The sequence below is a fragment of the Somniosus microcephalus genome, chromosome 11, assembly GCF_052327205.1.
Source record: "Somniosus microcephalus isolate GS21.2 chromosome 11, FLI_Smic_1.0, whole genome shotgun sequence".
NCBI classification, from domain to species: Eukaryota; Metazoa; Chordata; class Chondrichthyes; order Squaliformes; family Somniosidae; genus Somniosus; species Somniosus microcephalus.
This window is the reverse complement of record NC_140997.1, coordinates 18,314,893-18,331,003: the sequence shown is the minus strand read 5'-3', so window position 1 is coordinate 18,331,003 and position 16,111 is coordinate 18,314,893. Positions and strand designations below refer to the sequence as shown.

The 16,111-nt window shown below is 49.8% G+C and overlaps 1 protein-coding gene across 2 annotated transcripts in view; it reads left to right on the top strand.

Annotated features, from left to right (window-relative positions):
- Positions 1 to 16,111, top strand: part of chlsn (cholesin) — a 437,761-nt gene that overhangs the window by 410,811 nt on the left and 10,839 nt on the right. For both annotated transcript variants that reach the window (XM_086000267.1, XM_086000268.1), the window contains exon 3: positions 13,340 to 13,421. In XM_086000267.1, the coding sequence (XP_085856393.1) occupies positions 13,340 to 13,421 (82 nt within the window). The remainder of the gene's footprint in view (positions 1 to 13,339; positions 13,422 to 16,111) is intronic.

Sequence of the window (16,111 nt, the reverse complement as noted above, 5' to 3'; positions counted from 1 at the left end):
GTAAAGCTCTCTGGGAAATCACGAGGATGTGATGAGGCACTATGTAGACGTGAGTTCTTTCTTTTAACACTGCCAACAACTTAGTCCACATTCGCTTTCACAAATGCTACACATAGTACAGAAAAAACAGGAGAGATGGGCACCGACCGTGAGCACTGCCATCTGGGTGAAGGCCAATTCCAGATCGAACATGGTACACATCTTCTTCCTCCTTCTTAGGCAGTCCCTCGGAACCGAGGATGACTTGCTTCCACATTAAAAATGAGTTCGCAGGGGACTGATTAATCCAATGCGGGACCTACAGTCTCTGTCACGGGTGGGGCAGATGGTGGTTGAAGGGGCGGGTGGGTGGGGTGCTTGGGTTGACGTGCGCTGCCTGTGCTTGTTTCCGCTTGCTCCCGGCGAAGAGACTCGAGGTGTTCGGCGCCTTCCCGGATGCTTCTCCTCCACTTTGTGCAGTCTTGGGCCAGGGATTCCCAGCTGTCGGTGGGGATGTTACACTTTTTCAAGGAGGCTTTGAGGGTGTCCTTGAAGCGTTTCCTTTATCCACTTGGGCTCTCTTGCCGTGCCGGAGCTCCGAGTAGCGCGCTTGTTTTGGGAGTCTCGTATCGGGCATGCGGACAATGTGACCCGTCCATCGGAGCTGATTGAGCGTGGTCAAAGCTTCGATGCTGGGGATATTGGCCTGAGCAAGAACACTGACGTTGGTTGGCCTGAGTAAGAACACAACACTGGTTGGTACACATCACCCCCCCACACAGGCTTTACAAGTCCCCCACCCACCCCTGATAGCAGATGCTTGCTGGAGGAGCTGTGGCCAGAAGTCACCCTTTCATACATCTGCCTACCATTCAGCCTTTCTGGATCTATGCTGGAGCCTCGAGAACCTTGACAGGCTGCTCAGTTCTGAAAGGTCCAGGCCAGCTGGCTGAGGACCAGATCAAGCAGTGCTGTGATGTCTCCTGCCAAGGCAAGGCCACACGTGAAGATAGCAGAAGAGGCCAGGCTCCTTTGGAACTGTACTGCATGAAGCTATCAATGCACAAAGGAGTTGATGCTTCTTGTTTTTTTTGCTGAACGGCGCTGATCAGGTTATAGCTCCAGAGGTGACTCGGGCTTGACGCCTGGTGTCACAGAACATGGTGTGAACCTGCAAACTCCCCACAAGAGGAATTCATGGTATCAGCCAGACCCCTAAAGAGGGAGGATAAAAATTGATCAATGAGATGTCGGCAAAGGCCAGAAAGGTTCACAGCCGTGGCTCGGTGGGTAGCACTCTCGCCTCTGAGTCAGAAAGTTGTGGGTTCAAGTCCCACTCCAGAGACTTGACCACAAAAATCTAGGCCCACACTCCAGTGCATTACTGAGGGAGTGCTGCACCGTCTGCCCTCGCAGGTGGATGTAAAAGATCCCATGGCACTATTTAGAAGAAGAGCACAGGGGAGTTATCCCTGGCCACTATTTATCCCTCAACCAACATCACTAAAACAGATTATTTGGTCATTATCTCACTCACTGCGCAAATTGGCTGCAGCATTTCTTACATTACAACAGTGACTACACTTCAAAAAGTACTTCATTGGCTGTAAAACACTTTCAGACGTTCTGAGGTTGTGAAAGGTGCTGTAGAAATACCTTCTTTCCTTCTTTCCCTCACCCTCTCAGCTGTGGGAGTGTACATGCTGTGGGAGATCTAAAAGAGGGAATATAGTTTTGATAAAAGGGCTTTTAAAAAGATGTTAATTATGGCAGCTGGCAGATCTAGCTTTGCATAATGATTCTGAGATTTTTTCAAGATGTGAAGTGATTTACATTCTGGAGTGGGTTGTTTTTCTTTCTAACGTTGGCAAAGAATTCTGTGCATAGTTTAAGAACGACTCGAGCTGGGAGGAGGGGAGATATAGTGAGGGGCTGCCTGAACCGTCCATTTAACTGATCGTACATAGATGTATGCTTCTGCCACTTTTGTTACATGTTCCTCAAAATATGCTTAATGTACTCTCCATAAAGGGAACGAATTATTCAACTGCTGTGTCACATTCGAAAAAAGGGCCCCAGTGTTTTTGGGAATAATTGATGCTGGCTAACTGGTAGGCTCTGAATAAAACAGTCATTTATACATGCAAGCGCAGACCAGTCTAAGAATAATGCAGCCTCTTAAACATAGCTTTGTGTATTGCATCGTATTAGACTATCATACACTTGAGGAAAGCATTGATAGATTTTCTATGAGATTGGAGATCAATTGAAAACCTCCAGCCCAAAAAATGTGTATTTTTTTATTCATTCCTGGAATGTGGGCACCGCTGACAAGGCCAGCATTTATTGCCCATCCCTAATTGCCCTTGAAAAGGTGGTGGTGAACCGCCTTCTTGAACCGCTGCAGTCCGTATGGTGAAGGTACTCCCACAGTGCTGTTGGGGAGGGCGTTCCAGGATTTTGACCCAGTGACGATGAAGGAACGGTGATACATTTCCAAGTCAGGATGGTGTGTGACTTGGAGGGGAGCTTGGAGGTGGTGGTGTTCCCATGCGCCTGCTGCCCTTGTCCTTCTAGGTGGGAGAGGTTGCGGGTTTGGGAGGTGCTGCCGAAGAAGCCTTGGCGAGTTGCTGCAGTGCATCTTGTAGATGGTACACACTACAGCCACAGTACACCGGTGGTGGAGGGAGTGAATGGTTAAGGCGGTGGATGGGGTGCCAATCAAGCGGGCTGCTTTGTCCTGGATGGTGTCGAGCTTCTTGAGTGTTGTTGGAGCTGCACTCATCCTGGCAAGTGGAGAGTATTCCATCACACTCCTGACTTGTGCCTTGTAGATGGTGGAAAGGCTTTGGGGAGTCAGGAGTTGAGACACTCGCTGCAGAATACCCAGCCTCTGACCTGCTCTTGTAGCCACAGTATTTATGTGGCTGGTCCAGTTAAGTTTCTGGTCAATGGTGACCCCCCAGGATGTTGATGGTGGGGGATTCAGCGATGGTAATGCTGTTGAATGTCAAGGGACGGTGGTTGGACTCTCTCTTGTTGGAGATAGTCATTGCCTGGCACTTGTGTGGCGCAAATGTTACTTGCCACTTACCAACCCAAGCCTGAATGTTGTCCAGGTCTTGCTGCATGTGGGCATGGACTGCTTCATTATCTGAGGAGTTGCGAATGGAACTGAACACACTGCTGTCATCAGCGAACATCCCCACTTCTGACCTTCTGATGGAGAGAAGGTCATTGATGAAGCAGCTGAGGATGGTTGGGCCTAGGACAAACACTGAGGAACTCCAGCAGCAATGTCCTGGGGCTAAGACCACACCTGGATTAATGGGTATAGTTTTGGTCTCCTTATTTAAGGAAGGATATACTTGCATTGGAGGCAGTTCAGAGAAGGTTCACGAGGTTGATTCTGGAGATGAAGGGGTTGTCTTATGAAGAAAGGTTGAGCAGGTTGGGCCTATACTCATTGGAGTTTAGAAGAATGAGAGGGGATCTTATTGAAACAGATAAGATTCTGAAGAGGCTTGACAGGGTAGATGCAGAGAGGATGTTTCCCCTCGTGGGGGAATCTAGAACTACGGTGCATAATTTCAGAATAAGGAGGCACCCTTTTAAATCGGAAATGAGGAGGAATTTCTTCTCTGAGGGTCGTGAATCTTTGGAATTCTCTACCCCAGAGAGCTGTGGAGGCTGGGTCATTGAATATATTTAAGGTGGAGATAGACAGATTTTTGAACAATAAGGGAGTCGAGGGTTATGGGGAGCGGGCAGGGAAGTGGAGTTGAGGCCAAGATCAGATCAGCCATGATCTTATTGAATGGCGGAGCAGGCTCGAGGGGCCGAATGGCCGACTTCTTCTCCTACGTCTTATGTTCATACTCAGTCAAATGCTGCCTTGATGTCGAGGGCAGTCACTCTCACCTCAAGTCTGGAATGCTGTTCTTATGTCTATGTTTGGACCAAGGATGTAATGAGGTCTGGAGCCCAGTGGTCCTGGCGGAACCCAAACTGGGCATCGGTGAGCAGGTTATTGGTGAGTAAGTGCCGCTTGATAGCACTGTCGACGACACCTTCCATCACTTTGCTGATGATTGAGAGTAGACTTATGGGGCGGATTGGATTTGTCCTGCTTTTTGAGGACAGGACATACCTGGGCAGTTTTTCACATTGTCGGATAGATGCCAGTGTTGTAGCTGTACTGGAACAGCTTGACTGGAGACGCGGCTAGTTCTGGAGCGCAAGTCTTCAACATGACAGCCGGGATGTTGTCGGGGCCCATAGCCTTTGCTGTATCCAGTGCGCTCAGCCGTTTCTTGATATCACGTGGAGTGAATCGAATTGGCTGAAGACTGGCTTCTGTGATGGAGGCTGATGTGGATCATCCACTTGGCACTTCTGGCTGAGGATGGTTGCAAATACTTCAGCCTTGTCTTTTGCACTCGCGTGCAGGGCTCCACCATCATTGAGGATGGGGATATTCATGGAGCCTCCTCCTAGAATAGATAAGGGAGAACCAGTGGATGTGGTGTATTTGGACTTTCAGAAGGCTTTCGATAAGGTCCCGCATAAGAGATTAGCGTGTAAAGGTAAGGCACATGGGATTGGGGGCAAGGTACTGACTTGGATAGAGAACTGGTTGGCAGACAGGAAGCAAAGAGTTGGAATAAACGGGTCTTTTTCCGAGTGGCAGGCAGTGACTAGTGGGGTACCGCAGGATTTGGTCCTAGGACCCGAGCTATTCACAATATATATTAATGATCCAGACGAGGGAACTAGACGTAATATCTCCAAGTTTGCAGACGACACAAAGCTGGGTGGGTGTGTGTGCTGTGAGGAGGATGCCGAGAAACTCCAGTATGATTTGGACAGGTTGGGCGATTGGGCAGATGCATGGCAGATGCAGTATAATGTGGATAAATGCGAGGTTATCCACTTTGGTGGCAAAAACAGAAAGGCAGATTATTATCTGAACGGCAATAGATTGGGAGAAGGGGAAGTGCAACGAGACCTGGGTGTCCTTGTGCACCAGTCACTGAAGGTAAGCATGCAGGTGCCGCAGGCGGTTAAGAAGGCAAATGGTATGTTGGCCTTCGTAGCGAGAGGGTTCGAGTATAGGAACAAGGATGTCTTGCTGCAGTTGTACAGGGCCTTGGTGAGACCACACCTTGAGTATTGTGTGCAGTTTTGGTCGCCTTATCTGAGGAAGGATGTTCTTGCCATGGAGGGAGTGCAGCGAAGATTCACCAGGCTGATACCTGGGATGGCAGGAATGATGTATGAGGAGAGATTGGGTCGATTGGGCTTATACTCACTGGAGTTTAGAAGAATGAGAAGGGATCTCATTGAAACTTATAAAATTCTAACAGGACTGGACAGACTAGATGCAGGAAGGATGTTCCCGATGGCGGGGGAGTCCAGAACCAGGGGTCACAGTCTAAGGATAAGGGGTAAGCCATTTAGGACAGAGATGAGGAGGAATTTCTTCACCCAGAGAGTGGTGAACCTGTGGAATTCTCCACCACAGAAGGCAGTTGAGGCCAATTCATTAAATATATTCAAGAAGGAATTGGATATATTTCTTAAGGCTACAGGGATCAAGGGATATGGGGAGAAAGCAGGGACAGGTTACTGAGTTTGGATGATCAGCCATGATCTCATTGAATGGTGGAGCAGGCTCGAGGGGCCGAATGGCCTACTCCTGCTCCTATCTTCTATGTTTCTATATTTCTCCCATTAGTTGTTTAATTGTCCACCACCATTTACATATATGTACAGTGATATACCTATCAATTCCTCCAATAAAAGGCGAAGAGTTACGAAGGTGACTAAAGGTTTTTATTGACTAAATAACAGCCCACTCTCGTGGGTGATCCGATCCAAGCAGGAGGAATACCAGCCAGTCGCTCACCTTTATACCTGGCCTGGTGGGTGGAGCCAAGGCGGAGTCGGCAGTGGTCATCCCAGGTATAGCAGTGTGGCAAGAGGCGACCTCGTACCGTGATACAATAGTGGTCAGTGATACAGTTATAACGAACAGTGGTGAACAGTGCTAACTACTAACAGTGATACGATAGTGAACGTGGTTTACCACATTCACCCCTTGTTTAGAATTAAGTCCGGCGGGGTGAAGTGTACTACCAATTCTGGTAGGTCAGTCTGTCCGGAGGCTTCGTAAGCCTCTCCGATCGCCGCAGCGGTGGTGTTGCCTTATCCGGTGCTGGTGCCTTATCCGGTGTTGATGCTGGTGTTTGCGTGGTCGGCGAGGGCTCGTGGGGTTCCGGCATGCCGTCTACCTGGACTGAGGTTGGGGGGGGTGGTGGCGGTGTTTCCGGATCGGCTGAGGGTGCGAGGTCTCGTAGGGAGACAGTGTCCTCCCGCCCGTCTGGGTACGCCACGTAGGCGTACTGGGGGTTGGCGTGCAGGAGGTTCACCCTCTCGACCAGGGGGTCCGTTTTATGGGTCCTCACGTGTTTCCGCAGCCAGACCGGCCCCGGGGCGGTCAGCCAGGTTGGTAGAGTGGTTCCCGTAGTCGACTTCCTGGGGAAAACGAACATTCGTTCATGGGGGGTGGTGTTAGTGGCCGTGCAAAGTAATGACCGGATGGAGTGCAGCGCTGTCGGGAGGACTTCTTGCCAGCGGGAGGTTGGGAGGCCCTTAGACTTTAAGGCTAAGAGGACGGCCTTCCATACCGTCGCGTTCTCTCTTTCCACCTGACCGTTACCTCTGGGGTTGTAGCTGGTGGTCCTGCTTGCTGCAATACCTCTCTCTAGGAGGAATTGCCGGAGTTCCTCGCTCATGAAGGAGGAGCCCCGGTCGCTGTGTATATAGTTCGGGAACCCGAACAAGGCGAAGAGGGCATTCAGGCACTTAATGACCGTGCTACTGGTCATGTCGGGGCAGGGGAAGGCAAAGGGGAAACGGGAGTACTCATCAACGATGTTGAGGAAGTACACATTACGGTCAGAGGACGGGAGGGGCCCCTTAAAGTCGATGCTCAGGCGCTCGAAGGGGCGGGTGGCCTTGATCAGGCTTGCTCGGTCCGGCCTATAGAAGTGCGGTTTGCACTCCGCACAGGTCTGGCAGTTCCTGGTCATGGTCCTGACCTCCTCGATGGAGTAGGTCAGGTTGCGGGCCTTAATGAAATGGTAGAGTCTGGTGACTCCGGGGTGGCAGAGCTGGTCGTGGAGGGTCTGAAGCCTATCGATATGCGCGCTGGCGCATGTCATTCGTGAAAGGGCATCAGGGGATTCGTTCAGCTTGCCTGGCCGGTACAAGATCTCATAATCGTAGGTGGAGAGCTCGATTCTCCATCTCAAAATCTTGTCATTCTTGATTTTGCCCTTCAGCTTGTTATTAAACATGAAAGCCACCGAACGCTGGTCGGTGAGGAGGGTAAATCGTTTGCCTGCCAGGTAGTGCCTCCAGCGCCGTACTGCCTCCACGATCGCCTGGGCCTCTTTCTCGACCGACGAATGTCGGATCTCGGGGCCCTGTAGGGTCCTTGAGAAGAAGGCCACTGGCCTCCCCTCCTGGTTTAGGGTGGCGGCTAAGGCGAAGTCGGATGCGTCGCTCTCCACCTGAAAGGGGATGGACTCGTCCACTGCGTGCATCGTGGCCTTGGCTATGTCTCCCTTAATGAGTGAGAAGGCCGCGCACGCCTCCTCCGTGAGGGGGAAGGAAGTGGCTTTCAGGAGGGGTCTGGCTTTGTCCGCGTAATTGGGTACCCATTGGGCATAGTAGGCGAAAAGCCCCAGGGTTCTCCTAAGTGCTTTAGGGCAGTGGGGGAGGGGTAGCTCCATGAGGGGGCGCATTCTTTCTGGGTCGGGGCCGATGATTCCGTTCTCCACTACGCAGCCGAGGATGGCAAGGCGCGTGGTGTTAAACACGCATTTCTCCTTATTGTAGGTGAGGTTCAGCCGTTGGGCCGTACGGAGGAATTTCTCCAGATTCGCGTCATGTTCCTGCTGGTCGCGGCCGCAGATAGTGACGTTATCTAGGTAGGGGAATGTAGCCTGCAGTTCGTTCTGGTCAACCATCTGGTCCATCTCCCTTTGGAAGACCGAGACCCCATTAGTGACACCGAAGGGGACCCTAAGGAAGTGGTATAGGCGCCCATTCGCCTCGAAGGCGGTATACTGGCGGTCCTCAGGGTGGATAGGGAGTTGGTGGTAGGCCGACTTCAGGTCGATGGTCGAGAATACTTTATACTGTGCAATCTGATTGACCATGTCAGATATGCGGGGGAGGGGGTATGCGTCCAGCTGGGTATATCTGTTTATGGTCTGGCTGTAGTCGATGACCAGGCGGTTTTTATCGCCGGTCTTTACGACTACGACCTGGGCACGCCAGGGGCTGCTGCTCCCCTCGATAATGCCCTCTTTCAGGAGGCGCCGCACCTCAGAGCTAATGAAGGCTCTGTCCCCGGCGCTATACCGCCTGCTTTTGGTAGCGACGGGTTTGCAGTCAGGGGTAAGGTTAGCAAACAGAGAGGGTGGCGGGACCTTGAGGGTGGAGAGGCTGCAGGTGTTACGCGGTGGGCGGTTTAACGTTTGCTGGTTGTTGACTGTGAGTGGGGGGAGGGGTCCACCGTATGCTAGGGTTACGCTTTGGAGGTGGGATTGGAAGTCCAGCCCTAGTAGGACGGCAGCGCAGAGATGGGGGGAGGACGAGGAGTTTAAAGTTTTTATACTCCGTGCCCTTAACCGACAGGGTCACGACACAGTAGCCGCTGATGTCCATGGCGTGGGACCTCGATGCCATCGAGATTCGGCTGCGCGTTGGTAGGACAGAGAGGGAGTAGTGGCTCACCGTGTCTGGGTGGATGAAGCTCTCCGTGCTTCCGCTGTCGAACAGGCAGGTCGTGGCGTGGCCGTTCACTTTGATGTCCATCATTGACTTGGACAGATGGTGCGGGCGGGCTTGGTCCAGGGTGACGGAAGCTAGTGTGTAGCTGAGCGAGTCGTTGTCATCTGCGGGCGAGGCGGTCGGGCGTGGTGAGTAAAATGGCGTCTCCCACGAGGTAGGGCCCCATGAGGCACTATTGGGGTCGGTTGCCTTAATCAAAGATGGCCGCCCCCATGACTCATGTGTGGGGATGCTGGCCTCAGTTGCCCTAAACAAAGATGGCCGCCCCCATGACTCATGTGTGGGGATGCTGGCCTCAGTTGCCCTAAACGAAGATGGCCGCCCCCATAGTTCGCATGCGGCACTGCTGGCCTCTGAGGATCCGCTCCTGCAGGCCTTGGAGAAGTGGCCTTTCTTCAGGCAGGTTTTACATATGGAGTTCTTGGCTGGGCAGCGCGACCTCGGGTGCTTCTCCTGGCCACAAAAAACAGCCGGCGGCCCGATCGCGGATGCCCGATGTCGGGGCCGGTGCCGGGGGTGGCGGGGCCGGTCGGGTCCGGGACGCCGACGCAGAGGTAGGTCCCGGGGGCGGCGCTGGGAAGGGTGCTGTGGTAGGGGTCGGGCCCGAGTCCCAGGGTCGCGAGCAGTACCTGGTGAATGCTTCCTGATCTTGGTGGGCCACTTCCAGGGAGATAGCGAGGGCTTCAGCTTTTTCCATGCTGAGGTCTTTAGCTTCCAGCAGTCTTTGCCGTGAGTACTCGGACCGTAGGCCTTTCAGGAATGCGTCGCGGATATTATCTTCAGTATTTTCGGCTGCCGACACCGATTTAAAGTCACAGTTCCTGGCGAGTGCATATAGCGCCTGTGAGAATTCGGCTACTGATTCTCCTGGCTGTTGCGGCCGTGATCTTAGGAGGTGCCTAGCGTACATGTAGTTTACCGGGGTCCGGTACTTCTGTTTCAGCAGGTTGATGGCGGTCTCGTAGGTAGTCATATCCTCGATGAGAGTGTATACTCTCGGGCTCAGTTGTGCCTGCAGGACACTTAGTTTGGATGCCTGAGGGACGCTGGATTCTCTCAGGTATGATTCGAAGCAGACCAGCCAGTGTTTAAAGTCTGCGGCTGAGTTTGCTGCTCGTGGGTTCAGGTCCAGGTACGGCGGTCTGAGGGCTCGCAGCCAAGCTGGCTGGTGTGGCTGTGCTCCTGGGAGCTGCGCTGGTGGCTCCTCCGCCGGTTGTGACTCGTTGTCGGACATCATTAAATTTAGTCAATAAAATTGATATACCTATCAATTCCTCCAATAAAAGGCGAAGAGTTACGAAGGTGACTAAAGGTTTTTATTGACTAAATAACAGCCCACTCTCGTGGGTGATCCGATCCAAGCAGGAGGAATACCAGCCAGTCGCTCACCTTTATACCTGGCCTGGTGGGTGGAGCCAAGGCGGAGTCGGCAGTGGTCATCCCAGGTATAGCAGTGTGGCAAGAGGCGACCTCGTACCGTGATACAATAGTGGTCAGTGATACAGTTATAACGAACAGTGGTGAACAGTGCTAACTACTAACAGTGATACGATAGTGAACGTGGTTCCAGAACCAGGGGTCACAGTCTAAGGATAAGGGGTAAGCCATTTAGGACAGAGATGAGGAGGAATTTCTTCACCCAGAGAGTGGTGAACCTGTGGAATTCTCCACCACAGAAGGCAGTTGAGGCCAATTCATTAAATATATTCAAGAAGGAATTGGATATATTTCTTAAGGCTACAGGGATCAAGGGATATGGGGAGAAAGCAGGGACAGGTTACTGAGTTTGGATGATCAGCCATGATCTCATTGAATGGTGGAGCAGGCTCGAGGGGCCGAATGGCCTACTCCTGCTCCTATCTTCTATGTTTCTATATTTCTCCCATTAGTTGTTTAATTGTCCACCACCATTTACATATATGTACAGTAACTTGCATTTATACAGCGGCATTAAAGTAGTAAACTGTCCCAAAACACTTCGCAGGAGAGTTATGAGGTAAAATTTCACACTGAGCCGCATGAGATACTGGGACAGGTTGGTCAAAGAGTTAGGCTGTAAGGAGCGTCTTAAAGGAGGAGAGAGAGGTGGAGAGATTTAGGGAGGAAATTCCAGAGCTTAGGGCCTTGGCAGCTGAAGGCACGGCCGCCAATGGTGGAGCGATGAAAACAAAAGGCCAGAATTGAAGGAACGCAGAGTTCTCAGAGGGTTATAGGGCTGGAGGAGGTTACAGGGAAGATGTGTGTATAATTTGTATGATGCCTTCAGTATGAGCTCTGTAAAGACCAACATTTAAAATCCCAAATTCTGGTGTTGTTCGGGAGTTAGATTAGGTACCTGTTGTCATTGGTTAAGTTTTAGTTAATTACATATTTAGTCAGATTTGAACTGTTGTATACCAACATTAACCCACGAGTTTTTGTTTTAACGATTAGAGGATTCTTTCTAATTGAACGTTGGGTTTGCCGCTGACACATAGTTTGACCCACTCCCACGCTGCAGTTCGATGCCTGCTACGCTTAGTCTGTGAAGTACAACCTCCAGACCTGTGTCAGCATCGCGAATGCCTTGGTAATATAACACGGGTGTGCTGCTGGCAAAAAGTATTAAAAGATTCTGTTGTGGGTGGCGGAGGATGAACAAAGAGGAGGAGCAAGTGGTAAGCTGTGCGTAAGTGTATCTTTACAAGAGCAACAAATGGAAGCAAAGTCCAGAGTACTCTATGTTGATAATTGATTTGTTTTCCTTTAAAAATAGACCCTTTCCTTAATAGAAGAACATAAAAATATAAGAAATAGGAGCAGGAGTAGGCCGTTCAGCCCCTGGAGCCTGCTCCGCCATTCAATGGCCCAGAAATTCGGCTCTCCACGGGTGAGTACGCATTGGGTACTCACCCGTAGGCTGAATGGAATTGCCGGTTTGCTGCATGCACTGCGCATGCGCGGGAAACTGGCACTTCCGATCCTCTGAACGAAGTGGTTCAGAGGTTGAACGCGCGCGCAGGGGAGGCTGCGCGAGCGCTTTGAACTTAGTTTTTTTTTTACAGGTTTTCCCGGGAGGGTAAGCCTGCAGGATTTACACATTTAAAAAGCAGGCGTAAGGCCTGCTTTTTGCAAGGTAAGTGGTCAATTAATTAAAATTAAAACATTTTTTCCACAGGTTTATTATTTTTAAATACTTTAAAGCAAGGTAAGTTTATTTTTAGCCCCGTTATAATATAAACATTTTTTTTTCAAAAATGTAAATTATTGTTTAAAATAGTTATTTAATGTAATTTATAGTTTATTTAAAAAGTGTGATTTAAAAAAAAAAAATATTTGAAGGTTTACTGCTATTTTGGGGCCGTAGTATTTATAAGTTTTGACAGGTCTTCCTGTCAATCTTATGAATGGGCTTTTCCCTCCTCCGATTGGCTGCCCATGGCTCACGTGATCCCAGGGGACGCATCGCACTAACTACGCCCCTGGGACACGCAAGCACTGCGCGCCGGCAGCTGGGCCAGGCCCCGGAGAGGAATTCCACGGGGCCCTACAACTCAACTGCCGGCGCGCAAGGTAAGTGCAGGCCGGCAGCTTACACCCGCGGGAAGCCCCCGACCCGAATTTCTGGGCCAATAAGATCATGACTGATCTTCTACCTCAACTCCACTTTCCTGCACTATCCCCATATCCCTTGATTCCCTTAATATCCAAAACTCTATCGCTCTCTGTCTTGAATATACTCAACGACTGAGCCTCCACAGCCCTCTGGGGTAGAGAATTCCAAAGATTCACCACCCTATGATTGAAGAAATTTCTCTTCATCTCAGTCCTAATTTGCTGACCCCTTATTATGAGACTGTGACCCCTGGTTCTAGACTCCCCAGCCAGGGGAAACATCCTCCCAGCATCTACCCTGTCAAGCCCTGTAAGAATTGTGTACGTTTCAGTGAGATCCCCTTTCATTCTTCTAAACTCTAACGAACATAGGCCTAGTCTACTCAATCTCTCCACATAGGACAATCCCTCCATCCCCGGAATCAGTCTGGTGAACCTTCATTGCACTCCCTCTAAGGCAATATATGGGATTGATTCTGTCAACATATACAGATTCTGCCTGTAAACTAAGGCTTGATCTAGGAAGGTTCCTGTACATCCCACTAGATCCTTAAATAACTTTTTATTTAAGTTGTGATTTCAAGAAAATCAAATGAAACTCCTGTGCAATGAACACTTGACCATTCGACCAACACCGAAAAACAGATGATCTGGTCATTATCACATTGCTGTTTGTGGGACCTTGCTGTGCGCAAACTGGCTGCCGCATTTCCTTACATTGCAACAGTGATTACACTTCAAAAAATTACTTCATTGGCTGTAAAGCGCCTCGGGACATCCTGAGGCTGTGAAAGGCGCTATATAAATGCAAGTCTCTCGTTCTTTCTTTCTTAAAGAAAACCTGGCTGTATTTTCCATTTTATCTTGCTCACCTTTTAAAGAGCGTAACCATTGTTTGCAGGTGGTCCAGAAAACACAAGGAGTGGAGATTTCAAAAGACGAGACAGACCTGGCTCCTACAGCACATGTACGACTGTGATAAGGTAAAGCATCAATATTGAGAACACGTGAATAAAATGCCACTTTGAAAACTGTGCCAATCGCAGACTCGAAGTCAGCTCTATGCAAACAAACCAGATATCATGAAACATTAAAACGCACTTACATGCTTAAATTGGATTTAGTCCAAAGGGGTATTTTAGAGAAGTCCTTCATTTGTCTGTGATCGTGACAGCTGTACTCCCAGTAAAAGGGTCATCTGTTTCTGTTTTGACACGAACGCTACTGGCAAAGGAGACTCTTCTGTTTTCCGTAGCTGATGGACTCTGATCTTTTATAAAACTCTACACACAAAGATCAAAGATAGACCAGCTTAAGTCATCAAGCAAAAGCTAGTGGTACCATTAAATGGGATTTCTCTGTGTGTGTGTGTACATTTGCCCATTGCTTCCCTAATCCCACTCCCCATGCAGTCAAGCTCGTCCTCTCGATCAGGCGAGCTGGATGTTGCAGCCTCCAAGCGCCGCCGTCACGTCCATTTGCTTGATCAGTTTGTAGGGAGTATGTGGGGGAGAGAGACCTCCCTGGATAATTTCCCCCAAATCTGTCTGCTTTTTAAAAAAAAAAACAACTGTATTATCTCCCAGTTGGCTCCGTGAGTAGCTGAGCCGGACAGAGAATAAAACTTTCAGGTGTCAGCCGTGGCTCAGTGGGCAGCGCTCTCTCACTTCGGAGTCAGAAGGTTGTGGGTTCAAGTCCCCGCTCCAGGGACCTGAGCACATAAATCCAAGCCGACACTCCAGTGCAGGACTGAGGGAGCGCTGCACTGTCGGAGGTGCTGCCTTTCGGATGAGATGTTAGACCGAGGCCCCGTCTGCCTTTTCAGGTGGACGTAAAAGATCCCATGGCACTATTTGGAAGAAGAGCAGGGGAGTTATCCCTGGTGTCTTAGTCAATATTTATCCCTCAGCCTACATCACTAAAACAGATTATCTGGTCATTATCTCGTGGGATCTTGCTGTGCGCAAATTGGCTGCCGCGTTTCCTACATTACAACAGTGACTGCACTTCAAAAAGTACTTCATTGGCTGCAAAGCGCTTTGGGAGTATCTTTCTGCCTTTTTCTGATTGTTATCCAGTGACTGGAAAGTGCATGTGTGTGTGTGGTCGTCAGGGGAACCCAGGATTGGAGTCGGCTGTGATTTTCCTCCCGCGTCACGGTTGAATATCCTGTCAATATTCTGCAAAGGTCCCGTGTGCAGGGCGGGTCACTTGGCTGGGATAGCGAAGGGCTGTCGCTGCCCATGGAAAGGTACAACAGTGCAAGTGGATGCCTTCAGGGAAGAAGGTCTATGGGGAAAGAGCAGGAGTGGGACTAATTGTTTTTTAAAAATTCATTCATGGGATGTGGGCGTCGCTGACAGGCCAGCATTTATTGCCCATCCCTAATTGCCCTCGAGAAGATGGTGGTGGGCCGCCTTCTTGAATAGGTGGCTTGCTAGGCCATTTCAGAGGGCAGTTAAGAGTCAACCACGTTGCTGTGGGTCTGGAGTCACATATCGGCCAGACTGGGTAAGGACGGCAGATTTCCTTCCCTAAAGGACATCAGTGAACCAGATGGGTTTTAACGACAATCCGATAGTTTCATGGTCGCCATTACCGACACTAGCTTTTTATTTAAATTAATTAAATTTAAATTCCCCAGCTGGTGGGATTTGAATCATGTTTCCGGCTCTTTAGTCTGAGCCTCTGGATTACTAGTCCAGTAACATAACCACAATGCTACCGAACTCCCTAAATAACTCTTTCAGAGAGCCGGCACAGGCGCACTGGACCGAACGGCTTCCTTCTGTGCTGTATCATTCAATGAAAATGTTTGACAGAAAAATAAACTTTCTGAAACCCGTGTGAGTGTGCGAGTGTGTGTGAATGTGAGAGTGTGAGAGTGAGTGTGTGTGTTAGTGTGAGAGAGCGTGTGTGTGTGTGAGAAAGTGAGAGTGTGAGTGTGTGTGAGAGTGAGTTTGTGAGTGTGTGTGAGTATGCGAGTGAGAGTGTGTGCGAGAGAGTGTGTGCGAGAGAGTGTGTGCGAGAGAGTGTGTGCGAGAGAGTGTGTGCGAGAGAGTGTGTGCGAGAGAGTGTGTGCGAATGTGAGAGTGTGAGTGTGTGTGTGCGAGAGAGAGTGTGCGAGAGAGAGTGTGCGAGAGAGAGTGTGCGAGAGAGAGTGTGCGAGAGAGAGTGTGCGAGAGAGTGTGTGCGAGAGAGTGTGTGCGAGAGAGTGTGTGCGAATTTGGGGGGGTGGGGGCGGGAGGAGGTGGTAGGAACAGTGAAGAGACATTCTGCCATTTATTCTAAAGGAGTGAGTGTCAATTTGACTCCCCAGCACCATGATGTTTCAACAAGTCATGGAGAAAATAGCACCTGCATGTAAATTTTTGCCAGAGAGTTGGCAGCAGTGTGCTGCATTCTAGGGTTAAGCCAACTCATTTGCAAGCCCGACAAGATTCTGCTAATACCATTAGAGTGGAGACAATTTGTGTGGAGATAAAAACTAACGTAGCTGATGCTGTGTCAGAGTGCACTTTATTCAGTCTGTCGGCTTATCTATCTATCTATCTATCTATATCTATATAATCTATATCTATATAATAATTATTATATCCAAAGATGTGCAGGTTAGGTTGATTGGCCATGATAAAAAAAAAATTTAAAAAAATTGACCCTTAGTGTTAGGGGG